Here is a 25490-nt window from a genome sequence, read left to right on the forward strand (position 1 = left end):
TCATGTACACCTAGTGATTATGCAAGAGAAGCAAGAAATGAGAGTCCTTGTTTCAAAGGTCAGAAATAACAAGTATCTCCAAGAAAACACCACTGAATAGGCAGGGGAAGAAATTTTATAGCATGGACTTTGAAATGAAGCTATTAAAAATTAAAGCTGCCCTCGTCATTTCAGACAAAGTTCAAACTGCTATTTACTTTCTAAGTAAGAGTTTAAAGAAATCCAGTAGTCTTACATATAGCACCTTAATCAGATTCCCTGAATCCATGTAATTGGAAGTACTGTTAGAAATTTCAAAAAATGCTAGGCTCAATGATTGTGTAAGGGGTATTCAATAGGTGAAATCTCAGTGTAGATGAGGCTGAATGCTTTAGATGTTTTGCCATGGAGCAACCACTCAAGCTCCAAAAGACCAGGATGAGGACTCTCTCTGAGATGGCACAAGGTATCTTTCCTGGACACTCATAGTCATGGCTCAAATACGCCTGGACTGCTATTAAGGTGCAGTTGCAGCACATGTAAACCCTGGATTACCTTTAATCTAGTTAGTAAAGTCATGGCAGCACTGATGATGTACTGCTACGAGCACCAGCCTCAGCCATGCAAGCCCACTTTGTCTCTATTTACTCGGGCAGGTAGGCCAAGGAAGCCTGATGAGAATGGCTTTGGCAAGCCTACAGGTACTGCAATTACATCTCTCAACACAGACCTAAGGGGATCCGAGTTATGTAAGTGGTACAGATACATCACAGCAGAAGATTGACTTGGACTGAGTATTGTACAAATAAAAGCAGATGGACAACATTCACTTAAGGCTATATTTACTCTTTTTTTCCTTCTATTACAACACACTTTTTCCCCTACATTAACCCACAACACTTCCTTAGGAATCCCTTACCTTTTCACACTCATGTTAAATAATGCATAGGTACAGGTAAGCTACTCACTGCAGGGAAGCTGCACTGTTAAATGTCTGTGTGGTTGTACTTATCACCAAATCAGGTCCAGACTTCACTCTTACCCCAATCATGCGAGACCTCCCTTTACACCCTTCCTGTAAACCATGGGCATGCACACAGAGACAAACACGTACTGACTAAACACACTCATTAGCCAGAGGTCATGAAGTTTTATATTTGGTTCCAAGCTTCTAATCCAGAAGTTAGTCACCAGTGGAAAGCTGAGGCTGCCACAGCATCTGAGATTATGCAAAGGTAAAGGAAAGCCAGGCTCCTAAGCTACAGAAGGTCAACTTGTGAAAACAAACTGAAATATTACTGGTTTGTGATAGACTGTCCACAAAAAACTATCTTTAATTGTCACAGTTTTGAAAGGAAAAGTTATGAAGGTTTTTATTTTAATCTAGCTCACTGTAAAAACGTTTTTTATCATTGAGTTACATTCTATTAGAAAGCTCCTCAATAATTTGCAAGTACTCCCTCTTTCAACTTTTGGATGATGACACAAACCATATTATACTAAGCTGTAACAGAACTTAAAAATCCATACTTAAAAATCAGAAATCCTACTATCTAGACAGGTTCTCCCTGTTATGCAGTACGATACATCAATTATGAATTAATATTTGCAGGTTTCATACCGCATAGCCTTCAGAGCAGTAGTTTTTCTAGCATGTTTAATTTACTACATTACCCAAACAGTGAAGCACACCTAGGCATTTACTTCATTTTTGATTAAAACTACATAAAATTACCAATATGGACTTTTAGCTTTTTTCTGTAAACAGCTCCGCTATTTATGAGTATTTTTTCCCAAGACGTTCCTTAGACGTCTCATTTCCCTTTACTTAGTTAATATTTGAAGATAGCATCTCATTAATATCATCTGCAGAGAATAAGGGGAAGTCTGTAACCAGAACACATCTCAAGGTTATGGTGAAATGAGTCAGCTGAGTAGTTAAGCTAGAAAATGTAGAGAACAGTCTTTGTGAGGTCTCAAGTCTACCTACCCCAGTATCCCTCCAAAAGCAGCAGAAGAATTTAGCAATTCCTTCTAAAGACTCCTGACACAGACAATGTTATTAAGAACAAATTATGCCAGACTGACTGAATCTATTCTACATTTTGGGCTCTATATACCATGAACAGGAATCAAAAAGCCAAGGTTTATCACTAGCAGTCATAATTAACCATCATTTCAAACTCTGTCATATCCATATGATTTAAAATTTCCTGCTGGATTACCAGAAATTTATGTCTGTGGTCTCTGAAGTACGTCCCTTCAAAGACAGGAAAAAAGGAGAAAGGCACCAAAGGAATCACCTTTTAACTGCAGCCAGTGTTCTGTAGTACAAATCCCCTCCTTTTTCTGCCTCTGGTAGAGTGTGACTTTTTTTTTATTTTTAAAAAAATCACCAAGACACTACAGACAACAAAATGAATCCACTGGTTGCACATTTTTTCACTTTTTTAAAATCTTGCTTATAATATTATTACTGTATGTTCATGCACAGAAGTCAACACTGTATGTAATACATAGGGCTTTCAGGATTTCTACTTATGAAACTGTAAAGTAAACCAACAGTTTTCAAAGATAACTCCAAGGAACTAAAAAACCATACTCTGTTAAGAAATTATATCCACAGGGTTTTGCCAAATAATGCAAATTTCTAAACTAAAAATAAAATCCAGACATTTTAGCATTTAAAGCTATTACAGTTAAATTGGTTTTGCAACCTACCAGTATTAAGGAAAAAAGCCCATATCTACTTATATGAATTTTCAACAAAAATGACAAAAGACAGGAAAAAAGCAGTTAAGACTACACTTTCTCTTGTGGGTCACCAAACTCAGCTCTTTACCTGAACTCTTGTAACAAACCAGTATCTAATTAAAAAAAAAAAAATTATGACAGGTTATGGTTGCACATATTTACTAACCAGAAATTACTCACATAAGATAAACATTTCATAGATGGGAAATAAAAATGTAATTTTAAAACAGGAGAAATACAGTCAAGGGCAAAAGAACATTTAAAATGCCCCTCTTCGTGGACAATTATAACTCAATAATGAAAACCTATCACACAGTTTTAAAAGCCACACAATAGGAAAAAATATTTTAGCTACACCAACTACCAATATTTTTTTTTAACTCGCCTTTTTCTTCCCTTCAGACTTGTTAAGGTTCAGCAGTTCTGAGGCCATGCAAAGTCTCATTTTGTATGCATTCAGTCCTGGTACACTACATACTCTGCCTGTGTACACAGGCAAGTTTGGCACTTCAAAAGTAAAAGACTGACAGCACTCAGTGAAACCAGTCCCTAAACTATTTGCAAGCACTTACAGCTTTACAACTGTGCTTCACACCCTCACCACTCCCGTGGTAATTCGGTTAACTGATGCTTTCCCTGAGCAGAGAACAGCTCTCCAGACTGGGAGAGAACTGGATTTGTTAGGTGTACAAGTGGGGACCAGGTGGAGATCAACTATTCTTAAATAGAAGTGCCCCTAAATCACTCTAGCCCTTGAAAGGCTAATGCAATCCTCTGCTGTGCTAAACATTTAACTATGTGCATTCACTGGAGTAGAAGAGATCAGATAGAATTATATGACCTTCAGTAGCTTATACTGAGAGCTGGAAAATAGGCATTTGAGAGAGAAATCTATATGAAGCAAGGCATGTTAAGAAGTGTTCATGCTGCAAAATATATAAAAAAAAAAAAAATCAAACTCCCCAAAACCACAGAATCCATTAGCTGGAATCATAATTTTTCTGTTTATTTACCTTCTTATTAAGCCAGTGCCACAGCTTGTCAGTGGCAGGCGGAGATGGAAGAAAAGGGAAAAAAACACAACACAGTGGAAAATTATTGAAAAATGCAGTAATAGGGAAAAAAGCAATGAGAAGCAGGCAAAGTCATCCACAGAATGAAAATGAAATTGTTCTAGACACAAAGGTAAATTGCAATAGGAAGAAAAGATCATAACAAATTCTAATGCAAGAACCTGGGTTTTACTACTAACATGCACTTTTGAAACAAAGAGGGATATAAAAAATATGAACAGCTTTAATGGTACCAACAGAGCTATCAGCACAATCTGAACAATTCCAGTTTAATTATACTGAGAGCTACCGTCACATTTCAGAGGAGGACTTGTACTCTAAGAAGGACATTTCAGCAAAACACCAAATCTTAACATGAGGTACTAGTTTATGGCATTAATACTATCATTCAGGCATTCATATATTCCCATTCTATGCATTTCAAAATACTCCTACTATGTCAATTACTCTTGGACAGATTCCATATGGTTTTTTGGTACAACATTCATATTAAAGCATTCATATTCAATGACTCAACATCAAATACATAATTAAGTCTGATATACATAAAGCAGTAAAATGTAGATCACACAAATGTACAGATTTCATGTAATTCGCCTTGCACTTCGTGAAAGTCAATTTCTCCTTTTGCTCTAAAGTTATTTTTCTTTACTGATGCTCATCCACATGCTCAAGCATATCCATTTCAGGACCTTGTTTATGTAGGACTATACTCCTAATTCTAACCATTGCTAATCATAAGTAGCCTAATCAAAACAGAGAAGAGCTTTAATGTTGTTATTCATCTCTGTTAGAGATTAAGATCATGTAAGTGAAGTTTGTTTCTCCCTGGAAACAAGACGATTGAATTCTCATTAAATCTAACATGTTTGCCAGTTGCCAGAAATTACATTAGCTCCCAATGGAAACAAAAGGTATGAATATTTCAAACTTATAAAAACCTCATAATGTTGATTAAGTTAGAACCAGATTTACAAAGAAACATGAACATTAGGAAATATGAAAATATAATATGTCACAAAGCACCCACGTTTACTAGCATTTGCTACTTAGGGAAAGAGTCACAGTCAGAGAAATTAATTACAAGGCTTCAAAAGCCTCAAACTGACACTGTAGAATTTGTTTCTACTTTACCTCTTCACATATGGAATAATTTATCTGTGAAAAAAGGGGAAGCTGTTTTCTGATTAAATTACATACTTTTAACTTTACTTCTGTACTTTAAAACCTACTATCTGTACCTGAGGTTCGTTTTGGAAAAAACATAGATCTCATGGCTGTATTGCTCCACTTTGCAATTCCATACAAAATACAACAAAAGAGCCCTAAGATTTTAGCAGAATGTGAAAGGAAGTCTTTGGTATTTTTCTATAATTTCAGCCTCCAGGAACTGGATGATAAATACAGTAACTAGGAAACAACATTTTTATGTCCAAAATAACAATATTTTTAATCAAAATTTAAGACAATACCTGGGAGGCTCTCCCTGCCTATTAGTTTACCAATACTGATATTTAAGTCGTTCTACAAATGTAATCAACCTATATTTGAAAATAGGCTACAGCTTAACTCTAATCTTCAAGTCATCCAAAATTAATAAGGATATAGCAACTTTTCCAGTATTTTATTGGAAAACTATTCATCTAAGTTCTTATATGTCTATGAAAGTATTTTCTATAATAAATATACTGGCAGAGATTCTGCTTGTTTTCTGTGCTTTGTTAAACTATGTGCTGAAATTGGTACCAGAAGAAATAGAAGTTGACTTTATCCAAAATCCAAACAATCTAAATAATCCACATATAAAATTCTAGCGCACTCTACCTAAAAAAAAGCATGTAACAACTACATGATTCACTCAAGTACATCAGAAAGCATGCATGTAAAATATTAGTACATTCTAACAAGTCCAGTGCATGCAGCTGAGCCACTGCCAAAACTCCCTCACAAATTCTATAATCAAACTGCAGTCATCATATTGTAAGACAACAGTGTTCTTTAAAATAAAAAAAAATTTAAAAAAAAAACAAAAAAAACCAAAAAAAAAACCAAAAAAAAAACCACCACAAAAATCAGTAAAGAAAATTATTAATTCTCTACTGTTGGTAAGAACACACATGATACCCCATCTATTAAGTTTAGGATGGTTCAGTGTCTGACAAGAGAAGCCTCCCTACTCTCTCTTCCAGGAAGTCTCTCACATCTGAACTGCTGTCTGCTGACTCTCCATGAGGCAAATGCACAGCCATGTACTAAAGAACACAGTAACAACATCCTATTTTCATAGTCCATATTTAAAGGAGACACATTCATACACAGACTGATCTAGTGCTTATAAAAATAATAAAATGCAATGCCCTTTCCCTTCTCATGACCAGAGTTTCTCTTCATTTCAAATTTCTCTGCACTTCAAGGAGAACCAGGGGTAAATGAGAATTGTGACAGAAGAGAAGCAGTTCTTTTCTTGATGGCTTTGTTTAAAAAACAGATGTAATCAGTAAGGGTCCGATTTGCATGCATGAGCAGTACTCACCCATTTCTCACAATGGGTTATTTTCCAGACTACCTACACTAGCCTCCTAAAATATGTTTGGGAAAAAGACATCCCACTTCAAGATATGTTCCTCATTCTCACTACATTTCACTCAAATCTGGAACTATATCCTAACTGGGCATACCATGTTTGCCAGCCCAAGTACTACCACTAAGTATTTGTGTGAAAAAGACCTTGTCAATAGCTGGCTGTACTTAGCTAAGAGTCTCAATACATCCTGATGCTAAGATTCAGTTTCCAACTAACTTAGCATACCAACAAAACACCAAACCAAACAAAAACCCTAAGCAGATCCAGCTCCCATGAAAATAAGCTAAAAACAAAATACTAAAAATTAAACTTCTAATTGCAAAGGAAATGATCCCTCAGTCTTGGTTTCTCACACACACCCAATAAAAGTTAAGCTGTAACAATTTACTCCTCAAATTTCTATTTTGTGTCTGCTTATTTTTTACTTCCTCTTCAACAGTGCCTACTGAAGCCAAAACATTTGGTAATCTAACTTAAAAAATCTTGCAATGATGTAATTTTCGTTCCTCTTGTTTCCCTGTCCCTACAAAAAATGTAACTGCCAATAGCCTGTGGCATTGCTTCCCAAATTCTGAGATATCGTGCATCCATCATCCTACAATATACAGAATAAGCACAGCCAGTAGAACTTAAAAGATATGGGGAAGTATTAGTGTGATAAGCACTGGAAGACTACACATAATCCCAGCCACCCATGATAAATGCTGGCTGAAACAGAATTAGAATAGGCACAAATGAGGACAACAGAATCATGCAGATTATCAAGTGCCTTTCTTGTAATGTCTGGGAAAGCTAAACTGCTTTAATACACAGAGCACACACTCAGGAGGAATACAGCTGTCATCTAAAAAATGGAGGTGTGAAGGGAGATGGGGAAATGAGTTGGTCAACACTGTTCTCCTGCTTAGACAAAAACAACATGTAAATAAACTGACCTTAAGTACATTTAAGCTGAAGAGCGAGAGGTTCTGCTGCATATTAAAGCCCTACCTTCTTTAAGGAGAAAAGACTTGCTGGAATTATGAAGGATACTGTATCATACAGTTATACAATACAAGGATACCAAACTTGACAACTCATAAAACAACAATACATTAAACATTGTGTCTAGAGTGGCTTCTTACTTACAGAACAAAATCTTTTTATGAAAAGCTTTGTATAATGTTAGCTTTTATCCCCATGTTAGAAATTTTCACTGCCTTTGGAAAACCACTTTATTGTGTTTATAGCTGTATTTTGAAAGGCTTTTCTTTTTTCAAATTCTTCCTCAATGAACCCTGTGAAATCATCACTTTTTTCCTACAGCTGTTTTAATACTTTTGTTGACCTTTTGTCATCCACTCACCCATTAGATCCAGGCTTAAGTTCCTCCCTCTCCTGTAGGAATTCAGAGCTATAAACTGTGAGACCAATCTGCCAAGGTACAGATGCTCTGACAAATGTACTTACAGGGCTCAGCTCTTCAGTTATAGAAGTCCTAAGATAAAGGCTATTTCCAGAGTAGAGAATACTTCAACAACACAGTTACGGAAAGCACATTCTTACACAGTGCCATAGCTATACAAACAAAAGAATCCATCTATCTGTTTACGTGAAAACTTAAAATTCTTAATGAAAGAAACTATAAATTTTCTGGAGCTTTCCAACTATGCAATTTGCAATGCAAATGTAGGCATATTTTGCATGGGGAAGAAGGAAGGGGTACACAGAAGCCTTATTCTATGGCATTTCCCAAATACTTTATAAATCCCACATATTTCTTCACTTACAGAGGGAAGACTCATTTCTGTACCACCATACTACTGAGTGCAACAACTTTGCTTCCACACTGTACAGACAAATACATCTGAACTGACTTGGGCCCTACTTACCAAACACAATGGTCTGCTTTTTAATTAAATTTTCACATAAGAAGTAGCAACATCTTATCCCTCAGACTAAAGCTCATTAGGTTTAAATTCAAAATCTTTGTAAGCAGGTAGGATTAAGAGAACTTTGCCTTACTCAGATAAGGAATCTTATGAAGGTGATTCAACATTTTAAAAGTGACTTCTGTAAAGGTCTGCATGCAACCATTTAACAAATTTAAATGTGCACTTAAGTGTGAATAGTGATAGAAGAGACATAATTTAAAATACACCATAAAACAGATACAGTTTTACATGAAAGACATATCCATTAGTGACAGACATTTATTTTAGAATTAAAGCACCTCAGAATATGGTGAACAGAGAATAAAACAAACTTTCAAGTTGCTTAAGGAAGTAAGTAGAAATACCTTACTGTCAAGCTTTAGCATAACACTTCCAAGTCCTCTGATGGGCCGTGGAGCAAGAGCTTCCTGACGTTCCTTCACAAAATTTTCAACCAGTTGCCACCAACTTTTGCAGTGGTTTGCCATGAAGTTCAAAACTCCAAAATGAACCACGGATTTTTTAAGTGCCCAAACTGTAACCACAACAAGGAAATTTAGTATCAGAGATTTCAGAGGAACACCAAAAGACTACGTATCTATTCTATTCTGGAAGACTGATGAAAAAGAAAGGAAAAGACTCTTGAGTTTTATTTCCCATTAAAAACTTCTGGAATTTGCCAGTGTTTTTAGTACTAATCTCCTCACTGGCTTTGCAGCTGTGCTTATCCACATGGAACTTAGATGACAGCACAAGAAAAGTGACTGCACACTACCCAATAATGCAGCTTAGACTTGATCAAGGCCTGGGATAAGAAGGTGCCACTCCATGATTCCATTACAGTGGATTTCTTCCATATCCACACACACACACCATGCCAAATGGCTCCACATAAAGTACCACAATCAGAACTTAAGAGCACTTTACACATAAAAGAAAATTTTCAGCCAAAATTCTTAAGCTTTAGGCCTTCTAAGTTGTTAAAATGCATCTTTCCTTCAATAACTGACACCACATCATGCCAAATTTCACAGTAAAGAAGCATCCATTTAAATCTTCTTTTGAAATATTACTGATAAGATTTTTTCTTTTAAACCTTAAAAAAAAGCTATTTGTGATTAGCATTTTATCTTGGTAACACAGGACATTGAACTTTCTATCACATGTAACTTAAATTTTAATAAATCTTTTTTTTTTTTTTTTACTGTGACTATTCTCCAAACCTGGTTCATTACTTACTGCCATACATGAGCTCCACACCAGTTGGCAGTACATCACTTCATCATCAAAAATTCACATCATGTTTCTACTTGGAGACGTGTAAAATGGCATACACAGCCAAAAAGGTTAACTTTTACTGCCTACAGGGCATTTATCCAAGAGCCACAAGAGCTTATTCTCTGCAAGCCACACGTGTAATAGTTTATGTTCTTGCTCTTGTTTTGGAGAGCCAGCGCAAAAATGTGCTGAGGTTTAGTTTACTTACCCTTTGGCACCACCACGTGGCAAATATGGGATTTATTCTCTTGAAGAAACAGAATAATCCAATAATTTCTCCAATAAAATGAGTGGCAAACATACAAAAAAAGAGAAAATACAGTGCAAGTGCCAGCACTGAACTTAAAGGCTGAAGTTTCTGTATGATGAAATGCAGCTCATGGTCACAACACAAACTGCTGCTCAGCAAAGCCAGGCAGGCTTGCATTTTACAAGGTGAAAAAAATCCTGAAATGGCATTCTAATCTTCCACTGTTATTTAAGAACAAGTGTTTACACAGTATATTCTAAAATAAATGACTGTTCACTCATTGCAAAGGAGGTGCTACAGTCAATCAACAGCTGTAATCATATTAAGTTAAAAAGAGACAAGAGAGGAAAATCTAAACAACTGTTATTAGAAAGCAGTGAGCAAAACAAGAAAAAGTCTGCATAATAACAAGTTCCAAACATCTGCAGGAATCAGAAAATTACCTGAAAACTATTTAAGAAAAAGGATACAACAGAACAAGCAAGGAAGCAAACGAAAGATCTTAAAGAGACAATACCAGGATTTCCAGGCTCACATCACTCAGTAAAATGCTGCAAGTATTCCACAATGTGATTCATTGCTTAGCTTTTCAATTCATAGCAGTTCTTTCACCTTTTCATTTTATGGTATAATTATGGTATCATTTTCCCACCCTCTACACTAAGCAGTTTTAAAAGACCATTTCATTCCAACTGAAATATAAATACATGCAAGGAAAAATGTAAACGGAATCAAGATGTTTCTAATAATCTAAATGCTACATTGTATGAGTCCACTTTACTAATATAAGGAACTCTCATAAAATTAACACCTTTCTTGTTTAAGGTTTTGTGGAGGGTTTGGGGGGTTTTTTACATACTAGAAGCATCCTCTTTAATGTCTCAGAAGTATCTCAATTTATTATTAGTCTCTAAACTTGAACCATTACAAGGAAACTTGCTTTATTAGCCTTCCTATTTTCCTAGTATTTTTACTATTACCTCCCTCTTAGCCATGCAGATTATCATCACTCACCTTCTGACACTTAAAATAATCCACTGTTCTAAGTTTAGCTCCGTTCATCATTATACTGCCTATGTGTAATATTTTTCTGATGATTCAGTTCTATGCCACGAAAAAGCACATCATGCCCAGTGTCACTGCTAAGGCAACAAGTCACAAATATTCCCAAAAGTAATTTCTCTTTTGGCTTGAGTTTATTGCTTGGGTAGTTATTTTAGACCTAATGTCTGTCAGGAGCAGTATTCTGTCTCATTTAGACGTGCAGTTTAATCTAGACTGTGTGGCTCAAGCTTAAATCACTAACTTATGTCTAACTGCAGAACTGCTGCTTCCCTTCTTCCTCACATGTAAATGTTTCTGAACAGTGGTTAAGTTACTCCTTGACTTTTCAGTAAACTAGTCATGTAAGCTCTCCTTCTAATAAGTCTAAAATGTATTTTCTAATTCCTTTTTCACTCGTGATTGCCATCTCCCATGACACCCAGACACTAAAACTGGGAAGTTCCTTCTGTAGTAACTACACTGGAATGAAACAAAGGTCAAACCCCTCTCTGCTCTTACCCTTCATTCAGCTATTTATATGTCTTGCCATCACATTACCCTTTGCTGCTGCTAGAGTGCCACAGCCAAAGGTGCAGCTGTTCCTTTCTCCATGCCTCAGAGTTCACAGCCCTTCAAATAGCTAAGTGTGACCCCAAGTCACAATTTCCAGATGGTTTACAGTAGCTTTGTGTACTATGCACAGACCTCAAGACTTTGGTAGCAGGGTGGCCTCTGAGGTGGCCACCATGGGAAGAGACCAGGGGGTGCCTTGTCCCAGACACAGCTCCGGGTGGCTTCACAACAGATCCATCACTGGGCAAAGCTGAGCCCATCAGGCCTGGGTGTGCTGCTTCACTGGAAATGTATCTAAGGAAAGGCAGAAATCCCTGGGCAGGGAGAAGAAGGAACACAGAAAAAGTGACTAGAGAGGAAAAAGGATCAGAGGGATGAAGAGAGGTAATGAAAAGGCCAGGGAAGCAGAAGTGCTCTTCAGTGGAGCAGACACACCACTCAGAGGGACCATGGCCTACAGAGGAAGCATGCTGGAGCAGGTACACCTCTTGAAGGGACTGTGGCCCAGGGATAAGGGAAATGCCGAGCCCGTATCTCCCTACAGGGAATGCAGCTCTCAGACAAGCCCACGTTAAAACACTGGAAGAATGATTGGTTTTGAGGTTATTTGACCACTAGCTGGGGCCAACCCACAACGCTTAGTAAAAAAGAAAAATAGATACATTCAAGTGTTAAATGCATTTTAAAATGCTAAAACCTAGCATTTTAACTGGAGTTTAGAGAAAATCCAAGCAAACTAGGAAACAATGTTTACAGTAGGGGAATGGGAAGAAATGCCTTCCAATTCATAGTAACTCACACATACTCCTAGAATTCCCATTTTCCCTTTGCATTCCCCCAAAGAGTAGAGGAAAAAGTGGAATCCAGTTTTAAAATAGTATCTTTTGATAGCTATGGTAACTACTCCAATTCCTGCCTGATATATAGGAGAACAGATGCATATAGATGTGAAGCAACAAATCTAATTAACCTCAGACCTAAAATTAGAACTAAATTTATCTTGTGACTCGTCCACAGTGCCTAGCAACCCATTTTTTACAGAAATCAAAAGTTAACATGAGCTCTCCTTCACTATTGAATAACAGCTAAAATATTCTTCATTTATAGATGCAAAAATATTAAAGAATTGACATCAGGAGGAAGAAAAATTAGTTGGTCTAAACCAGAAGTATTCTTACTATGTAAGCTATGGCATTACATTACTTCAGGTAACTACAATAGTCAATGGACAAAGCAATTTAACAGAGTTGTCCACTACATGGTAATAGACAGGGCACATCAATCCTCCTTTTTGAAGCTACAGTTCATCTTGTCATAACAAATCCTGAAAGAGTTTTAATTTAAAACTCCTAAAAGCCTACAAGCCTTTCCTCCTGTTTAATTTAACATGATGCCAAACATTTCTAGTAATTGGATTATTACCTGCAAATGGCACTGGCAATAGCTGCACAATCCAGAAATTTAGCCAGATCTGAACAATGACAATGGCCCACACAAGAGTAACAAAGTAAATATCACTAGTTTTCTTTTTTCTAAGAAAAGATCCAATCTCAGTTCTTTGTCTGTTCCCAGAAGATGATGAAGAGGAGGTGCTGAAAGATGATGAAGCTCGTGGAGGTGGAGGCTGATCATCTTCTGCTGTTGATCCTAAAAGAAACACATGCAAACAAAGAAGTGGAAATTATCACATTGATATTCACCATAAAACAGAATATGCTCCCTATTCCCAAATTGCTTCTTCTCTTTTTTTGGAAGGTGGGGGTGAAGGAAGGGACAGCAAGAGAAGGCTGTGTTTTTGTTGTTTGTTTTGGGGTTGGCTTTTTCTTTTAATTTCTCTGAAAGACTGAGACAGTCTTGGCACTGATCTGCATTCTGAAGAGCTAGAACTCTTTAGGCTGTGTAAACTCTCTTACATCCTACATCACCATGCCAAACAGTGCTCAGAGGAGGAGAGATGAAAAGTTGTTACAGCCTCTAAGAGGGCTCCTGTCACTGCAGGTAAATTACAAGCCAATTATGTTTTATCAAAGAACCATAAAACCATGAAAACGACAAAATATAATTAACTTCTAGAAGAAATCTGGAATCTTAAAATAAATCTTTCACTTCCCTTTACTTCAAGTACTCAAAAAAAGCAATCTTAGATTTGCTCAAAATACATTTAAACAGAACAAATAATACAGAGTATACATTGAAAACCTGTATCTTACAACTGTCTCACTACTACTTTTCCAGATCACTCACAACACAAACATAGCAGCACTCACACTATCATCCTAAATTCCTTGCTCTGCGTAACAAATATTAGTAATATCAAGCACAAGTTAGCGGATAACAAATTTTGTCAGTCTCTCACTAATAAGTTAGCAAACAAAAAATTAAATTCAAAAATGAAAACTGATGCGTTAAAGACCCTATATATAAACAATAGTCTTTTCATGCAAAAATACTATGTTAAAATTAAAATTCTTGGATGCAGAACATGGCTATTTATTTATTTAATCTTTCAGTTGCTGGATGACACCAAATCCATCTTCAGCCACTCTACATGAAATCTCTCCCTGAGAACACAGAAGTATTAACTTTTACTGAGGCTCTGTGCTGTTGTCCAAATGCATGCATTTCCCACACATCACTACCTGAGGGAAGTCTGCAGCCATAGTGCAGGAATGCACACACAGAAAAACCTGAAAAGTTACACCATGCTGAAGCATAAAACGCTATTTAATATGCTGATACATACCACACAGCTGGTAAACGATGAACACAACTCTTTCACTGGACTTGAGTCACAGACACTTCTTCTCCCATGAAGAAAAACTGCATAAAAACTGTACTACAACATACTACATGTTCAGCAGTCAAGCTACTCGTGTTCCACACACACATTTTTAGCTGCAGTGTGTCACTAAAGCCATTTCTAGCCCAAAGCACGACAGCTAAAAATGTTCCAAAAGGCAAGATTCATTTGTCACACAGTAAGAGTAAGTAACAAACTATATCCTCACAGAGCAGATGAACACTTCTCTTTTCTTGCAGAAATCTGCCCTGGTATTCTAGGTAAGTGGAACTACTTTTACAGCTTATGAAGACATCCCCACCACACCAAGACAACAATGCAAATCGACTGATTCAGCCAGCTGGGACTGACACTGAGATGATGACAGAAACATCAAATGGTTACTGGTTATGTATTTGGTGGAACTTCAAAATATTCATGAAGGAACTACGGCATGCAACCTGAAAGAAGGAATTCTGCAAGCAGCTAATCACAGCACAAGCTTCAGGTGGGAAGGTTCTTGGCAAATCAGTGCATATCTCCATGGCATGATGGCCAGCCCTACTATAGAAACTACAAACAACTTTTCGTAAGGGTGGAGAAAAATTCGCCTGTAAACAGAAATTTTCATAAAAAGACAAAGTATTTTTGCCATATAGAAGAAGGTCTATGATTCCCCTGTACTTCTCAGCCTATATGTAATAAAGCAGAAGAGTACCAAAAGAAACAAATGGATACACTAAAGGAACACAAATTTGAAAGCAGTATACCCATCATAAAGAATTTTCCCCTTCAATTTATTCAACACTTCTTACTGTTCTGCTCCAAAATTAATATAATCAACATAAGTAATAATACAACAAGCAGAAACTCAAATATTTATCAAACAAAAGGAAGCACTAAAAGCAAAAACAGAATAATTAGCTGAAGTCTATGCCTAAAATTGAAGTTATACAATATTTTTTGCCCAAAAACTCCTGAGTAGAGTCACCTTTAGGAAAAAGAAAAAAAGACTGTACACAGCATACAAAACAGAGGGGCAAGTTGAGGGAGTAAAAGGAAAAGAAAGAAAGAGGAAAAGAAAAAGTTCTAGGGGATCCCAAGGCAAGAAAGCTTTTTCAGAATGCAGTTCTCCAGCACTTTTAGCAAAATTAAACTGTCACTCCCAATGACCCAGTATTCTCCTCATGACAAACACAGGCCTGCATCAGAACTGCCATTTGGATGACTCTCATAAACCAGTTCACAAAGCTGATCCACCCAGAAAAGAACCAAAATTGCAAATGAAAAAAGTCACCTTCTGCTGGCAAGATATGCTCTGCAAACCAAGGTGTGAGTGCCTTGTCAATACAGACAGAAAAAAAAAAAACCTGTCAGTACAGTGATTTTGAGTAACTTCTGTTTTTGTAAAATCCCATTTAGTGTGCTTCATGATATTTTGAGAAATGAAACCTGAAAAGCACCTTTCTATCTTCCAACTAATGGAAGTATGACAGTCTAAACAGCTAGCACAATACTTAGGAAAAAATTCTAGCTAAATCAGAATGAATGGTACTTCTTTGAAAAACAAACAAAAAAAAAGAGCAAATTTCACAGGCTGTCTTATTAAGACCTGTTCTTTTCATTACATGGTATGTTCTCTGTCACATCAATTTCTTGCTGTCACAGAATTTTGAATTATTCTCCTCCCCAGGAAGAAGACAAACAGTAACATAAAGACAGGTGTCTGTATTTCTATGCAGGGCATAAGATAGGAAAACAGTAATTTTATTACTATTAATGAAGAAGTCCACATCAGAACATCAGAATGAAGGTACTCCTTCAAGAAGGACCACATCTTTTTGTAATTTCACATGAAAAATATTTCTTATGCTTTTTTTCAAAGGAAAAATAAAAGAAGTGAGGGCAAAAGGGAACCTGGGAGTCATGACTTCATTTAAGGATTTTAGTATCTATCATATTTGAAGCCAACAAGACAATAGAATCTTGTCTGCAGATACTGCAGTAGTATCTGCTTCAGAAATTGCAGACTACTTCTTTGCTGTATACACCAGAAACTCTTGGAAGACCAGGAGGGACCACTTAGATCACACAAACTGGTACCATTTAACTCCTCGCCCCCAGCACTAAATACCAGTATGCAACAATAAAATATGGAAAACCTTGAGTGTTCAGAAAAAAATATAAAATCAGCAAAGCTTATACTCCCTCATGGTCTTTTAATAAACAATTTTAAGCTTAGTTGTTCTGTAATGGATTTAATAGTGTCAGGAAAAACAAAAAAGCTGTGAGTTCTTAAGCCTATAGGTAGAACTTTTTGCTGTATAAGAATAATGTTTCATCATCATTCACAAAAGATCCAAACCAAAGATGGGCAAAATTGTGATTAATATATCACAGAACAGAATACTAATTTTTACCAGATTGCTGGGAATATTATTTTAACTGTTGTTAGGAGTTAAAAGAAAACTCCCTGGAGTTTTTTTTTCCCTGTGAAGGAAAACAACATAATTCATAAGAAAAAAAAAAACCCTCATCTGGTTAGCTGTTTCAAGGGAAGTCAAAAAATATAAAAGACACCTTTGAAAAACTGCTGTAGTTATCTCTTCTTGAAAACAGAAAGACAACTGTCTTAAAGAAGTGAAAAAATAAGAACTGGTAAATTAAAAAAAATAGCAATGAAAGAACACAACCACTTACATAGCCCATTTGTGGGCGTCTGTTACTTTTCTAGATTTCAAAATTCAGCTAAAAAAATTTTTCTAAATTCCAAAATTAAAGATTGAATACAGAAATACAGGAGAACTGTCACCATAATGCTCTGATTTCAAATTTCAGGATATAATTCCATAGGTTTCTATGTTTATATTGATGATAGTCATATAAAATGTAAAAAAAAAGCTAAGAGTAAGTTGTCTAAAGCTGCTGTTTTTAGATTTAAAAATTAAGTTTTGCAAGTTCACATTCTGTCAAGTTGAATGATGTGTTTCATTGGTTTGCAGGAAATGGATGAAACTTTTCAATTTCCAGAGATCTCAGTAATAGCTTAATTTTCTAGTATCACATTTCATCAAAGACCTACCCAAAAGAAAAGATGGTAAAGTTCAAAATCAGCACTGGATATCTAAATACTTTGTCTGAACTCTTTTAAGCTGATTGTCTTATAATAAGTGAAAGTATCATGTGACTCAAGCCACAAAGTCAAGTAAACTCATATACGAAGGACTTGGAGCATGCCATATTTTAAGTGGTGAGGTTTTTTCTCACTGTAATGTACACAAAAATTCCTCCAGTCCATCTGTACCTGGTCCAGAAATCCAGCTATATAACATGTAACTGCCAACAAATCAAAAGGCTAGAAAAATTAAGATAATTAACAATGACGAACAGGAAAAAAAAAATCACACCTTCATTCCAAAAAAACCACAAAACAGTAATAAATCCTTCTAGTCAGGTCTTCAACACCACATAAAATATCCTCTGCTAGACAGCTTTTATACTAGCATCTTCTTGACATTTTTTAAAAACAGATTAAGTCTGATTCACGATTTGGACACTATTTGGACAAAATGAAGAGGTTATGAACTATTTTGAAATTTTGTCTGAATTCCATCCATATTCATGCCTTTAGAGCAAATTCAAATGTTTCTTACAGAGTATTCAGTCACCTGAGGGTTGGGAGGAATGTTCATTATTGGACTCATCTTCTGTCATTGAAATTGCCATGGCAATTGTTGAAGCAGCAATGGAAATCATCTGACCAGGAAGCTCCGCCCCTGTAAAATATATACATGCATGTAAGTAACAAAAAGCTTAAGCCTTAAAATGTTTTATTTTGTGTTAGATATCCACTGGAGCTGTCAGGTAGCAGCAATTATATGGATAGATGCTGTTAGTGTTTAGTACGTATTATATGTAGTCAATATGATCAAACAGGAATGAGTGCTATTAATTTTAGTATTACAACACATCTGCAGCCAAAACTCACAAACAGTTATTTGCTTAGTGCTTTTCTTGATAATGAACTGCTACCAACCAAGACATTCACAGCTGCTGACAGTATGATTATTAAAAAAATGTGTATACCAGTTAATCAATTTTACTAACCAACTAAAACAGCCAGACAGGAAAAAGTTTTCCTTCATCAGGAATTTATGATGCCTTTACGTTTTTCTAAATTGACTTGTAACAGGAAAAAAACCTATTCTTCTCAAAATCTAAACACAAAACATATTTGTAAGAAACTATTTTAAAAACAAACGACTGGATACTGGAAACTTGCTGGATGGAGTTGTCTTGGTTTCTCTCATACTCAGTATTTTAGGAGCTACTAAACCCATATTGCTAATTTCTTTCAAAATTAGCCTCTGATTTCAAACATCCTGGTCTACCTTCATGCCTGAAATTGCATATTGAAATCCTTAAACTCAAGGAATTTGGCTTAGTAATGAGTTGCTACTTTACCATGAAAAAGAAACATCAGTCCACGGCAATCATTTTCTGTAAAGAATCCAAGATTCACTTCAGCATGAGTAAACCTCTTTAAAACACACTACACATCCTATAGTAAATTCTTGCAATCCATATGGTATTGAATTTATGGGGATACAGTCCATATTATTTCATTTGACTTAAGTGAATTTTTGCCTCCAACAGTAAAAGAAACAGTGACTTTTCCTTACCAGAAGACTCCTTCCCATTCTGCTGTTCATGCAACATGCCTACTGTCATCAGAACAACTATAACCAGAAATACAGGAATTCTCCAGGAACCTGCCACAGAAGCTGAAAGATACAGTGTTGGGATTTTTTTTACAAGAAAAATTACATCATTAATAAACCCTACATTGAGCAAAATCAAGAAAGGCAGCACATCAACCAAAAAACAAAGAAGTTGTAAAACAAACAGGCTTTCTGCATTAAAGAAAAGGAAGAACAGAAAACAAACATGAACAAGTTTCTCAATGAACAAACCAAGTTGTTACAGTTCCTAACTTCAGTTACATTGTGTTGACATAGAGAACAATTTTGAAAACAACATTCAAAATCACATGAAAATACACACAAAATCAAAACATTTTCAATATCAGAGAAAAGTCATGTTCCCCCCAAAAATGTGTATTTAGGCCAGATCTCCACAGAATGGGATTTCTGCCTGTTCAGCCTGTACTTCCAGTAAATACAAGACTGTCAAAATCTAAGCAAATGCAAAGTCAGTACATATAGCTTAAACCTCAGGGGAGAATCCTCACATGGTCAGAACAACCCTTGAAACCTGCTGCTAAAGTAAAGTAAATAATGAGGTACACTGTGAAACCTTCTGTCACGGTAGTCTTCTATTAACTGCACAATTCTTCCACCATAAACTCTGATATGAGAACATAAGATGATCATCTATTATATTTTAGACTTAAGTGTAACATAAGTCTAAAAGATTACTATAATCTTATATTTGTATAAACAGATTATATAGATTCCTTGCAAGTGTATTTTATACTGCTGATACCATTCTGATATGCTTGTTGACTACCGATAGAATTTTTTTTTTTTTTTTTTTTTTTTTTTTTTTGCTTCTGTTACTACTATTAAATGCATTCTGCAGCTTCAGCCTTGGTTACTGGCAGGCTTTCAATAAAATATCACAAATGAATGCCTAAAGCCAGCCTCACATGACCCCAGCCTTTCCTCATTGTCAAGAAGTTCACATTGTCTGTGAACCAAATAAGGGGAAACCATGGGACATACAAAGGCATGAGGAGTGGAAGACGTTGCTCAGCAGATGATGCCTTCCCATTCCCTACTCTAATGCTCCCTTCTGGACACATGCAGACAAAACAGTTTGCATTTCAGCTAAGACTCTATTTCATGAATTTAGTAGAAGAGCAAGTGAGGAGCTTTGTTTACAGAACTCTCAGTTATCAGAATAATAACTTATTATTAATAAGTTACTCACCTAAGTGAAAGAGCAGCATAATCCAGACAGGAACAGAGACTGCTTTTAAGTAACGTTCAGTGCTTATATTCCACTTGAATGAAACCATCAGCAGGTAACCAACTACCAATGTCCATATCTTTAAGAAAAAGATACATATAGGTATGTATACATACATCAAAAGAGAGCTTTACTGTACTCATGTATGTGTGTACACTCATGCACACACCCATAACTGTAAGAGACAGAGAACTGAAGTCAGCTTGTAAGTCTTTAAGAAGCCCACATTTCAATTAATTATATGAGTTCATCAGCAGCACCTATGTGGCCACAGGGAGACAGAGCTGGCCAGCACAGCATGCTGCACATATTCCAGCATGGAGCAATTTGCCAGCTCCTGTGTTTCAGTCCAAAGAGACAAAAGGGAGCTTAAGCCAAAGAAGCCATTAGGAAGCACAACAAAAACTGCTGTTCCTCAGTGGTGCTGGTTCACAAAACAGACGTCTTTATAGAATATGTAATTTTTTCATTTTTTAACTTAGAAAAACAAGAACAGGAAGACATCAGTGACAACTTGGGTTTGCTGTTTCTAACTGCCTTCTACTACTCTACTAATCAGATAAACAGCAATATAGATTTGGAGTTAAGAATCTTGAGATGATGAATTTGAGCTGAAAAGAAAGAAGGAAGCAGGAAGAGGTAACAGGAGGTGAAAAGCTGCTACTCAGGAGAGGATGTGAAATAAAAGAAGTACAAAAACCAATCAAAATTAAAACCCAGTGTTTCATTCTTAAAATAAATAACTAAAGATATTTCTGGCTCAAATTCAATGAACATTCCCTATCCATTACCAGTTAAGTACCCCTTCAAATTTACACTTATAAATCCATACATTCCAAAGAAGTTCGAACAGAATTGCTATTAAGAGCATTTGCTGAATCAGACATCACTACAAGAAGGAAGAATGCACAGGCAGTGACACAGAACAAGTAATTAGGAAGAACACACCAGAGGAGTTTTCACCTCTACTCTGCACTGTACAACTCATGCTGAAAACACAAGAGTCCTTATGAAAAGCAGGTTTGTGTGACTACTGCCACATATCTAATTGGTGGAGAGGAAATCTTAGCTGTACTGAATTGAGCAGACAAGCAGTGAGTGATGTCCCTGATAACTTCAGAGGGAACGATTGCATATGCAAGGTAATTTAAAATCACTTAAGATATTTGAACAAAGGTATACCTGCCCTTTGCACACTAATGCTTCTCATCTAAGCAGATCACTCCAACTTTTCACTTATTTCTAGTTTTGCATCAACAGAGTTCCATAATACTTATGGCCAAGTGCAGACTCAAAATAAATGTCTAAAACTAACACAACCCATAGACATAAAGACTAAAGTCAAAAACAAACAAAAATTCTTACCAGAAATGCACAGTAGCACTCTTTCAATAGGTTTAAACATAAATTCACTCATAAGGCACTTCACAGCACAGCTCTAATTCCAATAGATAATTCATCACAAAAATACTATCCTACTCCCCAACATCAGCTGTACAGCATCTTTGTATGATAAATGTTCCAATTCCAAGCTGATTTTCTCTTTAGCTTTTAAATTTAATGATAAATTACAAACAGGAGACTCAATACGTTCAGTAATTTAAATTTTCTGTTTAAAAAAGAAGTAGAAGGCTAACAGGGTAAAAGCCTATGTTTAACAGCCAACAAAGCAAAACACACTGCACTGCTTTTATCCATGCATGTAGCTGAACATTATAGGGTTTAGGTATTTAATAAGGTTTTTTTGTGTTTGAAGTAAAAATAATTAATCAGTTATCATTCCTAAAAGCTTAGTAAATTATCCAAGTAGAAGTCTTCACTTCTACTGAATAGATAGAAATCATTTACTTTTAAATTAAGCAGTCACCCTGTTTCAGAGATCAAACAATAACCTTCCCGAAGCTCTGTAAAAAGAACTGTGTAGTCAACTGACTGGGGCAAGAAGTTTAATTTCAGTGACACCATGGAATAATCAGCTCTTTATTGGTTAATCTTAAGGCCAAGCACATCCCTACACTGCAAGAACCAGTGCACAGGAACTAGGGTAGCCTACTTCCAACAGCACATAGCTGAAAGCAACTGACAAGGCAAATTAACTTAATTTGACATGGATTAGGATTTCATACCATACTGATTTGGCAACAGCATACTTTTTTTTTTTTCCTTAACCCTTTAAAAGCACATTACATAATCCTTCCCATTGTTTTTCTGGATGGTCTCCAAAGGTTTTGGCTTGAAAAGCATAGAGAATATTAATAGCCTCTTTGCTATTTTATGTCATTCTCAAAAACTGACATAATTGAAACAAAGAATGAAAGACTGCCTACTTTCACTAAAATTAAGCTACTTCAATTATTGCACTGAAACTGTAATTTATAAGATTCCATGCTAAGACAAAATGTCTATAAATTTAATTTATAAGAGTATTTAATTTATAAGCTAACCAGGTAACTAATACATACACTTCAGATTTTGCAGAATGCGTTAACTCTCATCAACTATTTAGCAAGCTGAAATCAGTTACAGATGCCTAACTTTCACCACGTACTCTGCAATTTTAAATCACTCCTCAATCACAATTATTATTTACAGACATGCACAACTTCCATACATTGCAACTTCGGGATAGTTTAATCCTGCAAGCTGCCCTTCTTCATTCTCTGGCCTATCTTAATAGACAGCCAAGACCTCATTTTTCATATCTCCTCTGCATTTTGTAGCATCTCTCACAAACTGAACTAAGTGTTGCTTTGCCTTTAGACATGTAAAACTGTCAACTTTTCTGAATAAATAGTGCTAAGACTGCAGGGAAACTTCTTGGATTTTAGCATCCACTTCTGTGTTAAAGTGGTAAATTTAAGAGGCAGATTTAGAGATGTCTAAGGCAACTATGAAAGGCTTTAGTTCTCTTTAAATTGCCAACTAGAAATAAAATTACACTATAGAAAGATGCAGCTTTTGCATTAAACTCAAGCATCTGCTTCAGTAATTTTTCTTTGAAATTTCTGTGCTGGGAAGTCGGGGATTAATCAGCATGAACCATCACCAACATTACTGAAAGTTTGTTTCTCCTTCCTGGTGAAGAAATTGAAGTTGAAGGATTTGAAAATCAGAGCCACTCTTTTGGCTTTGACCTCATTTTTCATGAACAAACTCCTACTACTCAACTTTTGACAATGTTTATATTGATTTATGTTGGAGAGTAAAACTCTTTATTTACACGGTTCCCTCCCGTTTTTCCTATCAACAAGTTAAAGGCTATGGGGAAGGTTTTGCAGATGAGTGCATTCAGTAACTGTTACTGAAAGTGGCAATTCATTATCTCCTACTACCAGCTAGAGAGTCCCACCTCTTCTACACAGCAGCTTCAACATTCATCCAGCCAGCTCAAGATCCCTAAGCTCATAAAAAACTACCTGTAATTCAGTTATAGCAAAATAAGCTCACAGAAGCATGGCAGGCACCAACAACAGGGCAACAGAAGCATATCTCAGAAGTGCAATAAGCAAGAAGAGCTTCCCACTGCAAAGCTGTTGGAATGATTTAGTCTTCCTTGGAATGTTGCCCCAACATCTCAACATCCAGCAGCAAACACATTTCCCACCTGCTTCATGTGCCTTCCCAGGCACACATGGTTGTGACAGCCTTGTCAGAGATGGACAGCCAGATAAACTTTCCCAGGAATTGTTCTGGGAAAAGCTGTGAGAAGCTCAGAGAAAAGAATTAAAACAATTCTTATCTTAAGACTCTGCAGCTGGTGTTTTGAACAGTTGCTTCTCATTAGATGTTTACCAAAGGGTGGTTTCTTAATTAGCCAATGGTGACAGTGCTTTAATTACATGACCAATCAGGTCCACCTGTATCAGAACCTTGTATAAAAATAATGGGTTTCCTAACAAAATTATTATTAGCCTTCTGGAGACCTAGAGTCTATGTATCACTCATTCATCCATCCCTGACTCAATGACAGGCACATGCAATGATTCCTGGGGTGGTCCTGTGCAGGGCCAGGAGTGAGACTTCAGTGATCCTTCTGGGTCCCTTCCAACTCAAGATATTCCATGATTCTATGAACCACCCCACAAGTAAACCCAACAGTGAAGACTGAGAAGATGAACCAACAGTTACTTCTTTTGATATATGCCCTGCCAACCTGCCAAAATTTTTCAGTTTTTAACAAGTCAGCACCTACAAAACTGAGTCTGAACTCCTTCCTTTTCTAATGGTAGCTCTGCCCTCTCCCCTGGCCATTTTGAAATTATGCTTTCCCCTGGCTGCTCTTTCAACTTGGAAATCGTAGAGCAAGGTTTTTCAGAGTTTGGTTTATGTTTTGGTTTGTCTAGGGGATTTTAACTGAGCTTTAAATTTAAAATTGTTTGATGGATCTACAGATCTAATTTAAATTGCTTTCTATTTTCCAGTCTCTGTATTTTGGGAAAAAAAAAAAAAAAAAGGGGGGCAAACTACCTCATCAGTTCCCTTTAGTATTTTAAAACCAAACTTTCATTTGGAAATAGAGATTTTAATTAGTTTTTCTTAAAATAAAAAAATCATTAAAAACATTGACCAAGCATTAACACAGCACTTTTGCAAACTTTTAAAACAGTGCTGCAGAGTGAAGATTGTTTAAAGAGGTGATCTTATGACACCAGTTGACTATTTCTAAATCTCCCTCCTCAGTGATGATGCAGGCTGACAAAGGAAAATGAACCTACCAAAAAAGCTGAGCAGAAGAGTGTTGGACTTGAAAAATGAAGCAACACAATGCATTAAATGCACTGCTAAAAGCCAAACTGTGTTTGCCTTCAAAAAAAATAATCAGTGTTTTCTTTATCTGCCTGTTCATTTGAAAACGGTTTTCTAAACTGCATAAAAGATATTAAGGAGGCAGATGACAAATTATAAAGATGTCATTTTGACTCCAGTTTCCAGAACAAAAATTAATTTATGGTAGCTTTAGTGCATTTTCACTAGTACACAAAACATCCCATAACGTGCAGAGTAAGTGTGCCTGTCCTTTAGCACAGAGACAGCCCTTATGAAACATATAAGAAAATACCCAAACTCCAACTAAGCACACCTGTAAGACTATTTTTCACCTCAGAGCAAAGACAAGCACCTCCTCCCTTCACTTAGGAAGCCTTCATTTACCTAAAGCAGGTTCTAAGTGGACACAAGTAAGTTATTCCTTGTCCCAAGTCCAAAGGACTAGAGAACTGTGTGCCCACTCTGTTTCTTCTAGAACCCCCAAACATGGCATATATCCATGCTG

At 36.3% G+C, this 25490-nt stretch overlaps 1 protein-coding gene across 1 annotated transcript in view; it reads right to left on the minus strand.

Annotated features, from left to right (window-relative positions):
• TMEM245 (transmembrane protein 245) overlaps nt 1-25490 on the minus strand; it is a 76232-nt gene that overhangs the window by 45568 nt on the left and 5174 nt on the right. The window contains exons 2-7 of the mRNA XM_053980266.1: nt 20180-20297; nt 18910-19011; nt 17896-18003; nt 12871-13095; nt 8669-8838; nt 3747-3770 (exon numbers count right to left, since the gene is read on the minus strand). Of these exons, the coding sequence (XP_053836241.1) occupies nt 3747-3770; nt 8669-8838; nt 12871-13095; nt 17896-18003; nt 18910-19011; nt 20180-20297 (747 nt within the window). The remainder of the gene's footprint in view (nt 1-3746; nt 3771-8668; nt 8839-12870; nt 13096-17895; nt 18004-18909; nt 19012-20179; nt 20298-25490) is intronic.

This window comes from Vidua macroura, chromosome 1, assembly GCF_024509145.1.
Source record: "Vidua macroura isolate BioBank_ID:100142 chromosome 1, ASM2450914v1, whole genome shotgun sequence".
Taxonomy (NCBI): Eukaryota; Metazoa; Chordata; class Aves; order Passeriformes; family Viduidae; genus Vidua; species Vidua macroura.